The sequence below is a fragment of the Chrysochloris asiatica genome, unplaced genomic scaffold, assembly GCF_000296735.1.
Source record: "Chrysochloris asiatica unplaced genomic scaffold, ChrAsi1.0 scaffold00006, whole genome shotgun sequence".
Lineage (NCBI taxonomy): Eukaryota > Metazoa > Chordata > Mammalia > Afrosoricida > Chrysochloridae > Chrysochloris > Chrysochloris asiatica.
In genome coordinates this window covers 37,957,910-37,976,448 of record NW_006408524.1, presented here as the reverse complement: position 1 = coordinate 37,976,448, position 18,539 = coordinate 37,957,910, and the positions used below count along the sequence as shown (strand labels likewise).

The following is an 18,539-nucleotide window of genomic DNA, read 5'->3' as shown; positions in this document are numbered from 1 at the left end:
GAATACCAGAAAGATGTTTATTTGTGCTTTATTGACTATGCAGAGGCTTTCAACTGTGTGGATCACGACAGCTATGGATAACATTACAGGTATTCCAGAACATTTAATTTTGCTCATGGGGATACTGTACACAGACCAAGAGGCAGTTGTAACTGAAGAAGAGGGTACGGAATGGTTTAAAATCAGGAAAGGTATGTGCCAGTTCTGTATTCTTTCACTACACTTATTCAGTCTGTATGCTGAGAAAATAATCAGAGAAGTTGGATTGTATGAAGAAGAACATGGCGTCAGGATTGGAGGAAGACTCATTAACAACCTGCAGTATGCAGATGATACAGCCATGCTTGATGAAAGCAAAGAGAATTTAAAATACTTACTGATGAAGACCACAGACCATAAGCCTCAATGTAAAGAAAACAAAAATCCTCAGAACTGGACCAATAAATAGCATCTTGATAAATGGAAAAAAGATTGAAGTTGTCCAAGACTTCGTTGTGCTGGATCCACAGTCAACACTCATGGAAACAGCAGTCAAGAAATCAAATGACATATTGCATTAGGCAAATCTGTTGCATTAGACATCTTTAAAGTGTTCAAGAGCAAAGATATCACTTTGAGGACTAAAGTGCTCCTGACTCAAGCCATGGTACTTTTAATTTAAAATACATGGAAATTGGCTGATCCATGAGGCTTGCAGGCAATAGTCAGATACTAGTAAGGATTTTAATTTTATGGGGGAGTCCTGGTATGGTGCTCTAAGATAAGCACTCAACCACAAGGTCCATTTGAACCACAAGGTCAGTGGCTCAAACCCACCAGTAACTCCTTGGAAACCACATACAGTGTCACTATGAGTCAGAACCATCTCCTTGGCATTTAACAGCAACAACTTTAAGTTTATGAGGAGTCAAAAGTTACATGCTAATCCTCATCTGTGCAGGGTTTTTGGTGCTGTTTAAGGCTCAACATATTACCAAACTTTTGCCATATCAATGTACTTTACATGTTCAATTATTGCATTCACCATACTGTGCTTGGTTGTTCTCATGATAGGCTAGAATTTCTTGATGTAATACTTTTTTCTTGGTACAATGAGACTGAGTACAATGAGTTTTAGTCCAGAGAGAACCAGCCTGTAGCCTTGGTTTGTGCTCTAACTGCAATGGCTTTATTTAATTAACCAAACAAAAATCAAAATCTGGGAAGCATGAATCTTAGGGATGTCATTATTGTCAAGTGCTGTTGAGTCGGTTCTGACCCATACTGACCCTGTATAGAGTTTCCAAGAAGCAACTGGTGAGCTTGAACCACTGACCTTGCGGTTCAAACTGACTTTGTAGTCCAGCACATTAGCCCACAATGCCACACCAGTACTCTACTAGAGAGATATTTTTAAATCCTAGGGATAACCCTGTTAAGTTCATTTGAGCTTTCAATTCTCTCTGGGAGATTTGAAAGGGGATAGATTACCCAGCCCTTCTAGGAGGTCTCCTGTGATCTTTGTGTCTGAATATGGAGACACACAGCTCCTATTCCACAGTGTATCCTAACACCTGCTGGAAAGTCTTTGAATAGCTTCATCCTGAATGGACTGCCTGCTGAGCCATCGAGGTCATGTTGATCCTAAGGTTACAGGGGGCCCTGCCTACAAACATTCCTTAGGGGAAGATTTTAGATCAAGGTCTGTCCTTGAATTCCAACAGGTGCTTATAAGGTAATTCCAAACCCTAGTGCTTTCTTCTAAACCTAGCATTTCTTTTAAAATGCAACTATGATACTTAAAAATCTTAAGAAGAATGTTCTAGAATGTTTGTTCAGCTCACCTGGATGCTAGTGGTGACAATTCAGCTAAGAATATAATGTCAATGGAGTCTTGGTATGATGCTGTAAGAAAAGCACTGGGTTGATGACTCCAAGTTGGTGATTCAAACCTACCAGCCACTCCTGGGAAACCCTATCCACTTAAGAGGACTTAACAGCAGTAACAATAATACAGAGAGAAAAAAAAACAGTAGGCTCTAATTTAAAAAATCTGAGCTCATGTGAGTTAAATTCATTACAGAGATTCTACTATATAAGTCGTAGTCCTGGTGTGGCGCTCTGGGTTAATGCGTCAGACTGCAAAGCCATTTGAATTGCAAGGTTGGCAGTTCAAGCTCACCAGCTGCTTATTGGAAACCCTATGCAGGGTCACTAAGGAGCTCTGGTAGCGTAGTGTTTATGAATCGGGCTGTGAGCCGCAAGGTCAGCAGTTCGAAACTACCAGCCACTCCACGGGAGAACGATGAGGTGGTCTGCTCCCGTAAAGATTTATAGCCTCGGAAACCCTGTGTAGGGTCGCTATGAGTTGGAACCGACTCCACGGCACATAACAACAACAACATACAGTATCACTATGGGTTGGAACCAACTCAACGGCACTTCACAACAACAACAACACTATATAACTCACAATGCATTTGATATGAAAACCAGTTTGGCACATTCAATTTATGAAATCTGCTGATGATTGTTTTTAACATGCTAAAACTAATAAGCGAAAAAAATATAAAAGAAATATGCTGCTGAATAGAACCTTTCAGAAAAGTAGTGTGGCTTTTAGTTCTTAGCTTCCTTAAGCAAAAATCCTTCAATTCTAAATATTTGTTTACTATTCAGTTTATTCATTCTTTTGAAAATACACTGAATAAATTCTTAAAAACTTTTCGTTGTTGTTTGGTGCCATCGAGTTGGTTCAAGTCAATTCAGTCAAGTTATGAGTTGAGTCGACTCATAGCGACTCTGTATAGGGTTTCCAAGGAGCTGCTGGTGGGTTTGAACTACCTTACCTTGTGGTTCAAACTGACCTTGAAGCCCAGTGCTTTATCCCACCGCATCACAAGTTAGAACTGCATTTTTGATATATACTATTTCACAGGAGAAAATAGGTAGCAGTCATTCTGTTTGTACCAATATGATCACTCATGTGAATTGTTTTGTTAGAAATGACAATAAAGTTAAGTGTCAACTTTTCCAGGTTTCTGGACAAGTGAGGGGATTTGTATAAAGTTGTTCTGTACTTGGTATGTTTGGGGACTAGCAGTTCATTTTTATATCAGGATCTTCATGCTAAATACAGTTAGAGTATGTGTTGGTAAAGATTTCCTAACAACTTTCAGGGAAACCACCAGCACTGCCCTTTACCCCACACCTCCACTCCACCAATAACAGAAGAAGGAAAGAGAGAGGAGGGAGGGAGAGAAAACAGACAACAGAACTTTTATGCTGAACTTAATGTCAGATGACAGCTGAGCAGTTTTAGTTTTTCCATGGAAATATCTCTTGGGTCAGTGAGAAAACAAAAAATCAAACTCCTTCATCATATTTCAGACCTCATCTCCTCTCTTGAGGAAAACTAGCTTTGGAATTCTCAAATGACAGCTGTAGAGGGTATCCGAACTAAAAATTTCTCACATGTGTCAAATAATTGACTTCACTTGGAGGAGGAAACCACTTTTGCTTACTTTCACAATCTTGCTTTTAATAGGTAGTTACGGTTACAACTTGTTAAAGTGACCTTTGACCTTTGAGTGAGTTAGCTCACTGCAGTTGAACTGTGACCCTGCAGGACAGAGCAGAGCTGCTCCCTAGGGTTCTGAGGCAGGAAATCTCTGGAGAAGTAGGTTTCCACATCTTCCTACCATGCAGTTACTGATGAACTGTTGTCCTTCAGTTATTAGGACCCCAATACTTAACCCACTTTAGTACCAGGGCTCCTTGAATAAGTTAGGCCAAACTCATTTGGACTTTGAAGTCTGGCCCTGGGTTAGAGAATGAGGAAAGCTCTACTCATACCTTAGAGCTTTTTCTGGCCTCCCCCAAACCTCATTCTCATTGGTGATTACTAAATAAAAGGGGCCTCTGAAGTAATTTAGAATTACTGTGAATGCATGAAGTAATGGAGAGAGATGATCATTTGAAGAAGATTACAGGTCTAAAACAGGTACACAATGGCTTAATCAGGCATGGTGGACACCTTGGTAAATTATGCTCATGGATGATTTATGTTACCAACATTTCTACTCAGCTATTTGAAATAATCCATTGTAGTCTTGGAGTTTCTGGGTGACACAAATGGCTAAGTGCCTGACTACTTGTCAAGAGGTTGGAAGGTCAAACCCAACCAGAGATGCCTCAGAAGATAGTTGGCAATCTGCTTCCAGAGGGTCTGAACCTTGAAAACCCTATGGAGCTGTTCTACTTTGCACACATGAGTTCAACATGCATTGGGATGGACTGCACAGCAACTAATAGCAAGTCTTCATAGTACTCCGCCATCTTTCTGTAGAAAGAGAAATCCTCAAGGAATGTTTCCACTTGAAATTTATGTAAACACAAAAGAAGGATTGTGAGATGCCAATAAAGGGTGTTTTAGAACAAGCATTGCTGATATTCATAAAACAACTTTCTATGTTTGTATATTTGATTATGTTTCCATCTTGTATATTTCCATATTTCTTGCAGTTGCAATCATAGTATGAATTCATCTTTACTTGCACTTTTGTTTCTCCATGATCACTACTACTATGCTGACAACATGTGAATTTTTAATTAATATGCTATACATAGCATATTTAATTATATGTATACATAGGAGTCCTGGTGTGGCGCTGTGGGCTAATGCATCAGACTGCAAAGTCATTTAAACTGAAAGGTTGGTAATTCAAGCTCACCAGCCACTCCTTGGTAACCCTATATAGGGTCTTTATGGGTTGGAATTGACTCGACGGCACTTAACAACAACCATTATATATTTTTTAAAATGTATATATACATTTCAATGTTTTGCCACTGACATCTTCACAGAAGATTGTTCCAGGATTTCTTCAGGAGACTGGATTAAAACCAGTGTATTATATGGTTCTTGCTGTGTTACTTTGACACTTTTCCAGGGCAGACTCACTTCTTTGCTACTTTGACATTTCATTTCCCCAAAGATTTATATTTTTAAAAATTATATGTCATATTAAAGTAGCACCTTTGTCATTGAACACATTTCAAGGACACAGCACTCTTCACATCAGCCCAGTGAAAATAAACACATTATTTTGTTGCCCTTGAATCATTTAGAATTTGTTATTCAAACTGTCTGTGCATAGAAATCTTGTGTCTGGGTTATCTACTCATGATAAAGGAACAGAGTTTCTCTGGAGATATCTTTGGTGAGGACTTTTATGTCATTCAGTCAACATTGTATGCATAACATCTTATGAATAGCTTTTTACAGTTACTGAGAAAAATATTTTAACATTGATTATCTGCCTTGGAATAATTAATAATGCCAAAGGATATAATAAGAAATGATGGGTAAAATTTAAGGTATTCAAGACAAGGAAAAGATTGATATGCTAAGCACTAGTGTGTGTGTGTATATATATATATTTATATATAGAGAGAGAGACAGAGAGACAGAGAGAGAGAGAGCTCTGATAGTGTAGTGGTTACAAATTCGGCTACTAATCTTAAGGTCAGCAGTTCAAAACTACCAGCTGTTCCGCAGGAAAAAGATGAGACTTTCTGCTCCCATAAAGATTTAAAGCCTCGGAAACCCTGTACAGGGTCGCTATGAGTCGGAACCGAGTCCATGGCACATAACAACTCTCTCTGTCTGTCTCTCTCTAGATATATATGTATCTAGAGAGAGATATATATGTATCTAGAGAGAGAGAGAGTGAGTGAGTGAGTTACCACAACCATTCAGGAGCCAAAGAAGTCAGTGGGAGTGGACTATAAAGGAGTTTCATATACCAACTGAGTGTGAGATTATATAGTGAGGGAATAAGTACATAAAGCTTATTTTTTGTTGGACAGGATATATAGTTAAAAGTAGCTCAAGGCACTTTCCTGTTTTATATGCTACAACTTCCTGACAACTCTTCTATATTTAAATAGTTACCTAATTTCTATCCCATCAATATGGCATTGCTGCCTTCCTATCAGCCAGTCACCTTTTGTCAAAGAAGATGGAAACGTTGAAACCCTCACTGTTTACAATTCAAATGGAATGCATTCCATTTTCATTCTTTAGAACCTTGAGAGACTGTGTCTGTTATAAGGCCATTTCTCAGGAATTCATTAGGGTGTGTTTTGGGTGCAGATGTGTTTCAATGACTTTGCACTGTTGGTTGGTCAGTCTACTGAAGTAGGAGGATACCAGCTACAGGCTTTTCCTGGTAGTGTTAGTGCTTTGTTAGGTAAATCTAAAATTGAATTGGTAATAAAAATGTTGGAGTCCTGGCCAGGGTGGAGAAAGGTTATCTCCAAGTAGGTACTTGGTTATCTTGGTATGCCTTTTATGTATTTTTTTTATACTAAACTGTATGCTATTTGATAGGTCTGTTGATAAAGCTCATGTCTACTTTAAATTTTTTTTCAAGTTGTCTATTTTTAGTGAGAACCTGTAATAATGTTGTGTGCTGCTGAGTTGGTTCCAACTCAGTGACCCTGAATAGAGTTTGAATCACTGACCTTGTAATTCAAACCGACCTTGAGGACTCCATAGTGAGTGAGGACTCTGTAGCGTAGTGAGATGCTAACTTGAATGTCTTTGATCTTCACGGATTGAAGTAGTTGTGTTTATCCCTATCTTAAGCATCCAATATGCATCCAACAGTCCTGTTAGATGAAAAGACAAATAGCTTTTCTCTGAGAGACCGAGTTGGAAAAAAAGGAAGAACTACAGGTTGAACACTCCCAAAAAGGATTTATTTTTAAAAAATTATGACTCACTGTGGTATATAATATTGCTTTCATACATGTATATTTAAAATCAAATTAAAAAATACACACACAACAAAATAGCTGTTATAATAAACTATAATCAGAATGTCAACCAGTACTTCTGCATTCTCTTAAGTTCTAAAATCTCTGGTTCACAAATCTTAAGACCTAACGTGGCAGGAAGAGCTCGCAGATTTTTATTTTCTTTTACAATTCTGTCTTCAGCAACTTGAGAGCTTTCTTCATGTTGTCAAGCACTAACAGGGAAAAAAATGTAAGCGTCAAGAGTCAGCAGTGGTTATATTGATAGTATTAGATAACACGTGGATACTCGATTCATTGTTTAATGGGATGCTTTTTGTTTTTTTTCTCATAGGATAAACAGTTGACTATCATTTCCCCCCCAAATTATGTAAAATAGCTTTTGTTGCATGTAGGTCTCTAACATACTCATTCCCTTCCAAATCATTTTATCACCTGACTCAAGAATGTGTTGTCAAATGCCATCGAGTCAATTCTGACTCATAGGGACCTCCATATAGGGTTTTCCAAGAGCAGCTAGTGGATTTGAACTGCCAACCTTGTGGTTCGCAGTCCAGTGCTGATCCTGCAACACCGTGCCACTCCAGAATAGTCTTTTTAAAATTCCACTGGCAGAAAATAATTTTGGCTAATTCAGAAGTAAATTTTAAATTATATTTATAAGAAATAGCTATTAGATGTTTATAGCTACTATAACATATTTTGGAAATAGAACATAAGTTATAACTGATAGCAAATCAACACAAACTATAACTTAGGGCATAATCCTTAGAAACTATGTTATAGATGAAACGAGCACAGAGAAGTTGAGTAACTTGGTCTAGATGACACAGCTGGTAAGTGGTGTAGCTACAGCTCCAGAGCGTAAAGTCTACTAGATCACTATTCTGTTAGTAGCAAATCATGGTTATTTAAACAAGATGTCCATGTGCTGGAAGGGCTCTAAGCAGCTGCTTATTCACGCCAATAAACATGTTTACACAAGGCAAGCATGGGACCACAAGGTCAATTTGAACTGCAAGGTCAGTGGTTCAAACTCACAAGTTGCTCCTCAAAAACCCTATCCTAGATCGCTATCTGTCAGAACCGAATTAACAGCATTTAACTACAAAATTACATAACCTGTGCAAAACACCAGTCTTTAAGGAATCCAAAGTTATAGTAAGACATTTGCTATTATCTAATGAGTGGCAAATACTTAGACTATGATACCCTTGTTCTCCCAGCACCCATTGTAGACAATGCTAATGGATAATCTTTTCTGTGGCCCAGATACAACCTTAACAATCATTCCCGACACAGTGCTGTAGGTCTCTGCTGCTCAGCAGAAATTTTGGGTGTGATGGAAATAATCATTGTCTGCTAGTAAGCACTTGGAATGTGGCTACTGTGACTGAGGAACCATATTTTACAACTCTAAATTCAAATAGACACCATATTAGCACAGTTCTAGGAAGTCACTATCACTGAAATGCTTCCTAGAATGAAACCTATCCCAGGAGAATAATCAGATGTCACATTTAGGTACTTTCTCTGCCTAAGTCGCACTAGGGGGCTAACAAAGGTCAGCTGTTAGGACCTTCCAGCTACTCTAGAGAAGACAGATGTGGCAGTCTTCTTCCATAAAGAAATCTGTGGTCAGTTCTACTCTGTTCTATAGGATCTCTGATTCAGAGTCCACTCTTAAGATTGAGTTTGTTATGCCTATGTGTGTGGAAATGAGTGGGCAATTATTTAAACCCTATTGATTTTGAAATTATTATTATGAAATACATTATTAAATAATATATAAATTATTACTTAAAATCCTATTGATTTTGAAAACTAAACTTGAATTTGATTTCAAGTTGCACTAAATTATTTCACTTTTATTACTTGTTGGGAAGAAATTAGAACATAAAGACAACTATAACTTTTGCACTCAAATTTTTGGTAGAATAAATTCTGTTTCTGTGGCTTAGAGACAGCTTAAAAGGCAGCTAATGTTTATGTACGGTCATAGCATTCTCTTAAAGATACCTAATTAAATAATTCATCTTCAATTGAGATGAGAAAACTGAGATGGAGAGTAAGGATGATTTATCCAAGGACACAGGCTACTTGGGGTCAAACTGATGCTCTGATGTCCCTGAGCAGAGTTTTGTCTCACCTCCCCACGTGGTCTCTAATTCCATTACTATAGCAATGGAAATGTTCAAAGGAGGTAAACTTACATAGTGATGAATCTGAAGGCTCATAAGCATAGAGACGATTTGAGTATCTTCCAGTGATGTCAGCCCTCACAGTCAGGGATGGGTCTGCAAAGAAAGTGCAAAAGGAAATGGAATGCTTTGTTTTCAAATAGCCCTCTAATGTAGGACAAAGTCTAGCTAACCTTGTCCTCGAAAAGAACACTTTGAGATACTTCCCTCAAGTTCTGCATCCCCTCTGCTCCCCTGCCTTTGCAGCCAGTAGCCTAAGCAGGCCGAGAACATTCAACAGCTGAACAATGGTGCTATTTGTGGAAAGTGTTATGAGCCCTGCTGTTCTCCTGTCTCTAACAACTTGACAACAGAGTAATATGTATTGGGATGAAGGAGCTTGGTTTATTTTTTGGTGAAAATCTTGGCACTCTCTACTACAGAATTATTTTAAACTCTGAAAATGATTGTTTTAGTTGAAATGTGTTACCAAGAGCAACCTAGATGATTAGGAACACACATCCAATGCTGCTTTTTCCAAACAAAGGCTTTTTAATGAATAAGTGAATGCAAGCCCTTAAGACTAGCAAAGAGCAAATAAGCATATAGTCCCTTTCTCTGTTTTACATGATTTTTAATTGGCTGCACTTTAAAAACCGAGAGTTTCCTTACCTACACATTCATTTCTTTTGTTTCAATTATATTTTCTCATGTGTTTTGCTTAACTTTACATCATCAAATTAATGAAGAAAATTAAAAAAAATAAGTTGTATTTAAAGGAGATGTATCAGACTGGAGGAATCTAAAAATTTTGCTTTTGAAAGAGATGACTGAAGGAGTCTAAGACAGGTATCCTAGAAACGAGATGAAGACATGTGAGAACCGTTGGTAAGTATGAAAAGTCTATAGTTGGTAATTCCGATGTTTCAGAAGGCTTGCTTGATGAGGACTGAGATATATATTACGATAAGTAAGCATTTGTTCGACAAATATGTATGAGTACTTAACACCTAAAGACCTACTATACTTATTATGGTGCAGAGAATACAAAAACACAGGTTAGTCTGTAATAAGTCAACACAAGAAAATACTCTTTAACATCTAACCTGTGGTTCACAATCCTAGCTGCTCATTGGAATAACCTGGAAAGTCTTTAAAATATACTGATGCCTTGATGCCTGCCCCTTCTCTCAAGATTATGATTTAATTGGTTTGGGGTGTGGTCTAGGTGGCGTTATATTTTAAATCCTCCAGTTGATTCTAATGGGTAAACAGGATGAAGAACAAGCTGTCTCAGAGCTGGTTCTTCTGACTGATGGTATGAAATGTGGGTTAAAATTGTCTCTGCCTGTGAAATTGTAAAATTCCTGCACAGAATATAACCAGGTGATCTCTAAAGTCTCTTTTAATTTAAACATTCTAGATAGTCTAAAGAAGCAGCTGGATGTGTGCAAATGGGGAACACACTCAGCTGCTAACAGGAAGGTTGGAGGTTCAAGTCCGCCCAGAGACAACTTGAAAGAGAGGCCTGGAATTCTAAATCAGCTACTTAAGACCCTAAGGAATAGCTGTTCATGTGATCGCCCTGAGTCAGCATCAACTCCATGTCACCTGGTTGCTGATTAAATGCACTAAATCTTGACAAATCTAAATCTATAAAATCAGTACTTTAGTTCAGCCTTCTTCCTTTTTTTCCTTTTACATATTTTTCTTTTCCATGTTATACTTTGAAATATTGGTGAATTTTATATGTGAATACCCTCATTATTATGAGTTCTGCTATGTGATAGATTATTGATTGTCCTTAAAAAACATGATTTTTACCAAAGCCAAATTCAATTCATTCATCCAATCCAAGAGTCATGATGGAAATATCATGGTGATCAGAAAAAGTTATGGTTCCTGACTCTATATTCCCATGGAATATCATTAAGTTTCAAGTATTTTTAAATTACTCAATACATGAAAAATTATAAATGAGGAAACTGCTACCAACAAGAGAACAGGGGGCCACAAAATCATCTAGGAGAAGATTTCATGGGCCAATGAATGACAGTGATACTTGAATTAACAATATGCTTGGAGGTGGAGAGAAAAGCAGGAAAACGCTATCCAGCAACAGGAACAACGTGACAAGTGTCAGCCACAGAAGGGAGCATGGCGCCTCTGGCTTTTTCCCAAGCTCATGTTTCTAACTTTCCTAAAAGCATAAAAAATGCCAAGAGAAACAAGTTGAAACTTTGCTTGATTAAAAATAAATACATGTAGACCTGATGTGTTCAGAAAAATAATCAATACATTTAGAGCATTAGCAGGGTTCTTCTTAAGTGTATTAGTGGCAGGTATTGAAAAATTAGAATTAGAAGATGAGAAAAATATATCATCCATGGAAATAGGAGCATGAAAATATGTTGTGAAACTTCAAGAAATGTTATCTTCCTTGTTAGAGCTTAGTGGTTGCAGTGGCCACGAGGGACAGAGGAAGGGATATGGCAATGCTGTGTATCTGTGGATGTTTCATCCGATTGTTTCATCCACTTACCAACAAACATGATCCTGGGTACATACTGGCCATCAGGAGAAAGGTGCTTGTCGGTTGTTTCATACTAAGATAAAAAAAAAAAATGCTTTTAGTTTGTTTACTCTCATTACTTTCAAATTTGTTAATTCAGAAAAGCATCTAATGCTGTACCAGGCACCTTAAGACACCTTAAGACATATCTTTCCCACAAAGTATTTGTAGTACACATGGAGAGACAGTTAGATGCATGAAATAATAAGAAGTAGAATGTGAAGTGAAGAGTTGAATATATGTGGTAGAGAACAAAAAGTTCAAGGAACTATAGTGTTTGGGTTAGTGCACCAGACTGCAAAGTTGTTTGAATCGCAAGGTTTGTGGTTCAAGCTCACCAGTCACTCTTTGGACTCTATACAGGGTTGCTATGGGTCAGAATCAACTTGACAACATTTAACAACAATAGTGTTTGGGTGGGATACACTGGCTCCGTGGGATAAGCACTGGGTTGCTAACCACAAAGCCAGCGGCTTGAGTCCACTAGCCGTTCCAGCAGAACAAGATGGGCTTTCTGCTTCCACAAAAATTTACAGCCTTGGAAATGTTATACAGGGTCACTACAAGTTGGAACCAACTGGACTGAATTTAATAACAGCACAAAAATGTTTGGAAGGAGCCTTGGTGGTGCAGTGGTTAAGCTCTTGAATGCTAACTAAGAGGTCTGTGGTTTGAATCCACCAAATGTCCTATAGAAGAAAGATGCTTATTAGACAACCTTGGGTGCCCTATGGGACAGTTCTTCTTTGTCCTCCAGGGTCATTAAGTTGGTACTGACTCTGTAATGGGTTTTGTGTTGGGGCTACATAGTATTTGGGGAGGACATATTGGATGAGGTAGGGATGAGATCAATTAATGAAAAAAAGAGAAGTTACTTTTGGAAAAATTCATTTATCTATTAGTTTTAAATTTTTTTCAGTTAGCAAGATACAGTGATTATCTTTACAGAGTGCACAGTCTATTTGGAAATACTTTGGGCATCTGTGTGTGAAACTCATAATAGAGAATGTTCAGGTACAGTGGGTGACCAGAACATTGAACCCAGTCTGTGGGTTCCAGTAGGAATTTCTGAAGTGAGTTAAGAGGAATCAATAAAAAATCAATAGAGACCAGTGAAATGGAAAGGAAGCATGTCATTTGGTACAGAGAGGAGGTGCCTGGCACTTTTGGGTAGGATCAAGTACTTGGAAAGGGCTGAGGTGATAGGAGATACTGGAGAACTGTTTCAGGCCAGCTCATGGCCGTGTATGCCATGCCACAGGGTTTTTATTGCTTCAGAAACAGATATGAGTCACCAAAGTGCCATCAGAATAGGTAGAATTATTCCAACTGTCTTTGATGTACTTCTCTTTTTATGATTTATACTCTCTCTGGACAGCTCTTTGTATACCCACAGTTAATCAATACTTGCACACTGGTAACTTTGACAATGTGCCCTGACAACCATGTGAGGATTATATGGGGTTTATCATGGAGTCAAGAACTAATTGACTAATACTGTAATAAACTAGGCAAAAGTAAAAATGTCTTAGTTGTTCTGAGTGCATCAGAAAGTAATCAATAAGGGGGCTTTTTAAAAGTTAGAAAGGACAGGGCTCTTCACTGATTGGCCATTGCAGGTGACTAGGGGAGACTAGAATAGGAAGTCCTGCTGTGGCACTGTAGGGTAAGCACTGTACCACAGTGTCAGTTTGAACAATGAGGTCAGTGGGTCAAACTCACCTGCTGCTCCTTGGAAACTACACAAGGTTGCTATGAGTCAGAACTGATTCAACAGCACTTAGTAATCTAGAATAGAATCATTTTTAGTGAGGCAGGATGTATAGAAAGAGCCATTTGAAAAACCTGGAGCCAAATCATACATTTAGTGTTGAACATGTTGAGTTTAAGCTCATTATGGAATATCTGGAACATGGTTGAGTACACAGTTTAGATGATGTTGAATGTTTGGGAGTTACCAGTGTACAAGTATTGATTAACTGCGGGTTTACAAAAATCTGTCCAGAGAAGGTATAAATCATAAAAAGAGAAGCACATCAAGGACAGATCCACGAAGTCACTAACATTAAAGGGAGAATAGAGGAGGAGGAGCCTGTAGAAGGAAGTAAGGAAGAATTGCCCACCAGTGAAGAGGACAACTAGACAGAGAAACAGGGAAGAGGGAAAAGAGAGGGAGGAAACAGAGAACAAAAGGTGAAGTCGAATTATATTCTGTTTGTTTTCTTGCTTGCTTTCAGAAGGAAAGTAAAACCTGCTTTTATACTGAGTAGAGAAAACTTAGAAGGAAAAAAAGCTTTGAAGTCAGTTACGGTTATAAATGTGGACAGCCAGACAGCTGCCATTTTGGAGAGAGGAGACAAGTAAGAATGAGCCAAGACATTTGTGCATGTACAGTAATTTGCAAAAAACAAAACTTTTCTATTACAGCAATAAAATCTTGATCATAAGGGGATATTTTTCAGAGACCCTAAAATGACTAAGCATTAAATATAAACATAGACATGCAAGGCAGATTAATAAAATGAAATCTCTTTTCTCTTTCCAATTTATGAGATGGGATATTTGGAACAGATCCCATTTAATGCAGTACAATTAAGATGTTCAGAAATAGATGAGTTGAATCATCCATTTCATATAATGAGGCACGGAGAAATGACAGTAAGCTCACCACTAGGTTGAGGAGGACAAACTGCTCTGCCAGTTTCTGGATTTCTTTGTTTTCAGCAAACACTTTCTTTAAAGCTACAATAAAATGAAAGATCATTAAGTATATCGTCATTGGTTGAAATTGTTATGTTATATTGTAAATTGAACTATATTCTAATACAATATTCTACTTTGCTCTTGCCATAAAACAATGTCATTTACTCTTTGCTTTTTTACAGTCATTCATTTATTAATCTATTTAGTTTTTCAGTCTATATTTACTGAGTGGCTACTCATGTGTTGTTGTTGTTAAGTACCATCGAGTTAGTTTTGATGCATAGCAATCCTATATAGGGTTTCCGAGGAACAACTGGTGAGCTTGAACCACTGACCTTGCTGTTCAAACTGACCTTGCAGTCCAGTGCATTAACCCACAATGCCACACCAGGACTCCACTTATGTGGAAGGCACTGTCCTATTTATTGGGGATATAATGAAAAACAAAAAAGCAACAATTTCTGGTTGGAGATATGTCTCTGAAAAAACAACAACATACCAACAAAACAAAATGATGGGTTTAGAAGCTATGAGGCAGTCAGTGAAGACCTCACTGAGGTGGTGGCATTGTGTGAGGGAGTGACTTATTCTAAGATTTAGGGGTAGGTCACTTTCTGCAGATGTGGGAATGAACTCAGGTGTTTGAGGAGTGGCATGAAGTGCAGGCTAGGTGGCATGGAAGAAGCAAGGCTAGAGTAGCAGGAATGAAAGGGTAGCCAAGTGTCAGATCATGCACAGACTGGAGAGCCATGGCCAGGGATTAGGATCTAATTTTACCTGCGATGAGAAGTCATTGAGCACAAGTTTATAGGAATGGCTTTATGTTTCAAAATCTTACTTTGGATTCTGTGTGGAGAATCTGACTGTCGGGAAATCACTTAGTATTCTAGGCACTAGTCAGTGGTTGAGTGTGGACAAGACCAGCTATAGGGCCTCGCAAAAAATGAAAATGTAAGCCCCTAGTGAAAAAATTAGGGAGGGTGGCATTGTAGGGTAAGTACTGAACTGCAAACCACAGCTTGGTGGTTTGAGGTCATCAGACAGGGTAGCTATGAGTTGGAACCAACCCTATGGTACTAAACAACAATTGAATACTTTTTTAAAGGAGTGACAGTAGACCAACAAACTAAGCGTGGTGACTTTTTGAGTTTAGAGACTTTAGTTGACACTGGGTTTATGATAATATTTTGAAGGTAAAGCACCAGGATTTCCTGATGTATTCAATGTGGAACATAAAAAAAAGAAAGAAGTTAAGAATAAATCCTAGAGCTTGTTTTTCAAAATATGCATGAATGGTTAATTGAAAAAAAAAAAAAAAAGCTTGGATACATCTGAAACTATTTAAAAATATATTTTACTACATAAATTATTATTTCTTATTCACCATTGTATCACAAAGATGAGTGATATGAACTCTTCTCTTAAACCTAAAAACCTAGAAAAGAGAATCGTATTTTGAAGAAGAATTTACCTTGACTGTGTGGGCATTCATCCAAGTGATGAATAATCATCAAGGGTTTGTTGCTTTAAGAAAAAAGAAATTGAATAATTTTTAATGAGTAGTGAATAATTTTTAATGAGTAGAATTTCATGTATAGTTAAGAAGCACTAGATGGTGCTATTGGGAGCTTTGACAAGAATTCTGTGTAATCCTTGTCTTTACCTTGTCTTAGATTTGTATAAAGCTTCTTCGTATGTCTGAGTCCAGATGAGTTGATCACCCCAACCTAGAACAAAATGAACAGCATATTTAAAGCTATTACAGTGTCAGACCCAAAGTTATTAAAAAACAACAGTAAAAACTGGGATAAAAATACACTTAACACTACAGAAGAAAAACCTCTGGAGAAAGTAGAAAGAACTAATAAACTATGATAAATCTGGAAGAACAGGTACCAAAATATATTCATCACACAAGTCTCCATGCTGACATCTTTCCCAACTAATCAGGGACTGGAAAGCAACATGAAGCTGATTCCTACCTCTGGAGAGAGTCTGTGGCAGTTTGGGTCGAGAGTCCTTTGTGTCCTTTTTAGCTCCAGGTTTGACTGTAGTATCTTTGGCTAGACTATAAGAGAGGGCTACAAGCAGCAAGAATGCTGATACTGATATCTTCTCCATGGCAAATCTGATATGGAAAACAAATAAATACAAACTTAATACAACAAAAATGAATTAACATTCTTCAGGGTCTTCAGATTGTGTCAAAACAGCAAGATAAAACAGAAAATGAGATTCCACTGAAGTTGAGCACATGAGATTGGAGTAAAAGTTACCTATCACAGGATTTGTCTAAGAAAATACAACAATGTGTGCGTGTCTAGCTATCATCTCTATATAGATACAGATCCATATGATATAAAGATGTGGAAATTTGTGTACCACCCATTGAGTCAGTTCTGACTCATAGAAACCCTACATAGGGTTTCCGAGGCTGTAAATCTTTATGGGAGCAGAAAGTTTCATCACTCTCTCTCGTGGAGCAACTGGTAGATTTGAACTGCTGGCCTTGTATATAGTAGCCTAGTTCATAATCCACTACACTACCAAGGCTCCCTCATATAGACGTTGTTGTGTTGTTGTTAAGTACTGTTGAGTTGGTAAGCAATCCAGTGCTTATCCTACAGCACCACACCAGGACTGCATTATATCTATTATCTCTATATAAATCAATAATAGATATATTGGAGTCCTGGTGTTGGCATTGTAGGATGCTCACTGGACTATTAACCACAAACTAACCATGAGGTTAGCAGTTCAAACCCACCAGCCACTCCTTGGAAACCCTATACAGGGTTGTTTTGAGTCAGAATTGATTTGACAGCACTTAAAAACAATAGAAATGTTATTAATAAATGAGGCTTTCTGCTCCCAAAAAGGTTTACAACCTCAAAAACCCTATACAGGGTTGCTATGAGTTGGCAGTTAACAACAAAAACAATAGATACAGATTTATATAGAAATTATATTGATACATACATAGTAGTGCATATATGTATGTATATATATATGAATGTATGTATATATATGAATGTATGTATATAGAGAGAGTCTTGGTGTGGCATTATGGGTCAATGTGCTGTACTTCAAAGTTGGTTTGAACCACAAGGTCATTGCTTCAATCTCACCAGCCACTCCTTGGAAACCCTATACAGGGTTGCTATGGGTTGGAACCAACACAACGGCACTTAACAACAACAACAATACACACACACACACAAGTGGGCTTCAAAAGGTTCATGGAAAAATGCTGTTGTCTCTCTTTTCCCCATAATCTTTTAATTTCACTTTCCCATGTACTTTTTGAAGTCCCCTTGTATATAGTAAAATATGTGAAAACTGGAACCTTTATAAAGCAGAAACCTATCAGAGAAGGAAAACTAAAATATTTTTGATCAAAGTAAGCAACAGAAAAGTGATAAGACAGCACACTGTCATGGGCAGAAAACTTGCAGGACCCATTGAAACAAGGCAGTCCTGTTGAGTTCCAGCTCTATAGCCTGCCGACTGAAAGGCTGACTGTCCAAACCCACTCAGCAGCTCCTCAGGAGAACAGATGAGGTGGTTAAGAACTTCCTGTGAGAATAATGCACTTTTGGAATGGTCATTGAATCAGAAATGTATCATGGCCAATAACTGCTTTGAATTTATCAATCAATATTTACCAACCTTTGATTTTGTTTTGTTGATAACAACAGTACCTATATATTATATACATTTGAAAATCATTAGTAAATTGGTAGTGAAGGAGTTTACTTATTTAGTCCACTGATATTTCTTGCTGTGCAAGTGGATATTAGGAGCCCGTACGATAACTTCACAGCCTTCAGGTTGGAATTATTGATATACTACATTGTTTTATGGCAGGATGATTCTGGGAAGTCTAATATAACTCTTGCTGTACAAACATCCGGCTCTGGGTCACTTTCTGAGATTCTGTCTCCCATGTTTTCATAATCTGAATAGACTCTGCTCTGCAAACTTCCTGCATGTTGTAGTTTTGGTTAAGTGCCATTGAGTCGGTTTTGACTCAGTGTTTCTGAGAAGTGGCTAGTGATGGGTTTGAACTGCTGACTTTGTGGTTCTCATTCTCAGTCCAGTGCTTATCTTACAGAGCCACACCAGAAGTACAAACTTCCTGCATAAATGCCCTCCAAACAGATTGCTAATAATGGAAGATATTGATAATTGCTAATAATGCGAGATATTGATAATTGCAAACAATGGAAGATATTGATAATTGCAAGAGGTTTGGGTGGTTCCTATTCATAAATACATAAAAA

The 18,539-nt window shown here is 37.8% G+C and overlaps 1 protein-coding gene across 1 annotated transcript in view; it reads right to left on the bottom strand.

Moving 5' to 3' along the window:
• Positions 1 to 6,966: 6,966 nt before the first annotated feature.
• AGR2 (anterior gradient 2) overlaps positions 6,967 to 18,539 on the bottom strand; it is a 12,485-nt gene continuing 912 nt past the window's right edge. Inside the window, exons 2-8 of the mRNA XM_006832241.1 lie at positions 16,239 to 16,384; positions 15,920 to 15,983; positions 15,728 to 15,780; positions 14,222 to 14,295; positions 11,524 to 11,587; positions 9,015 to 9,098; positions 6,967 to 7,016 (exon numbers count right to left, since the gene is read on the bottom strand). Of these exons, the coding sequence (XP_006832304.1) occupies positions 6,967 to 7,016; positions 9,015 to 9,098; positions 11,524 to 11,587; positions 14,222 to 14,295; positions 15,728 to 15,780; positions 15,920 to 15,983; positions 16,239 to 16,377 (528 nt within the window). The 5' untranslated portion in view covers positions 16,378 to 16,384. The remainder of the gene's footprint in view (positions 7,017 to 9,014; positions 9,099 to 11,523; positions 11,588 to 14,221; positions 14,296 to 15,727; positions 15,781 to 15,919; positions 15,984 to 16,238; positions 16,385 to 18,539) is intronic.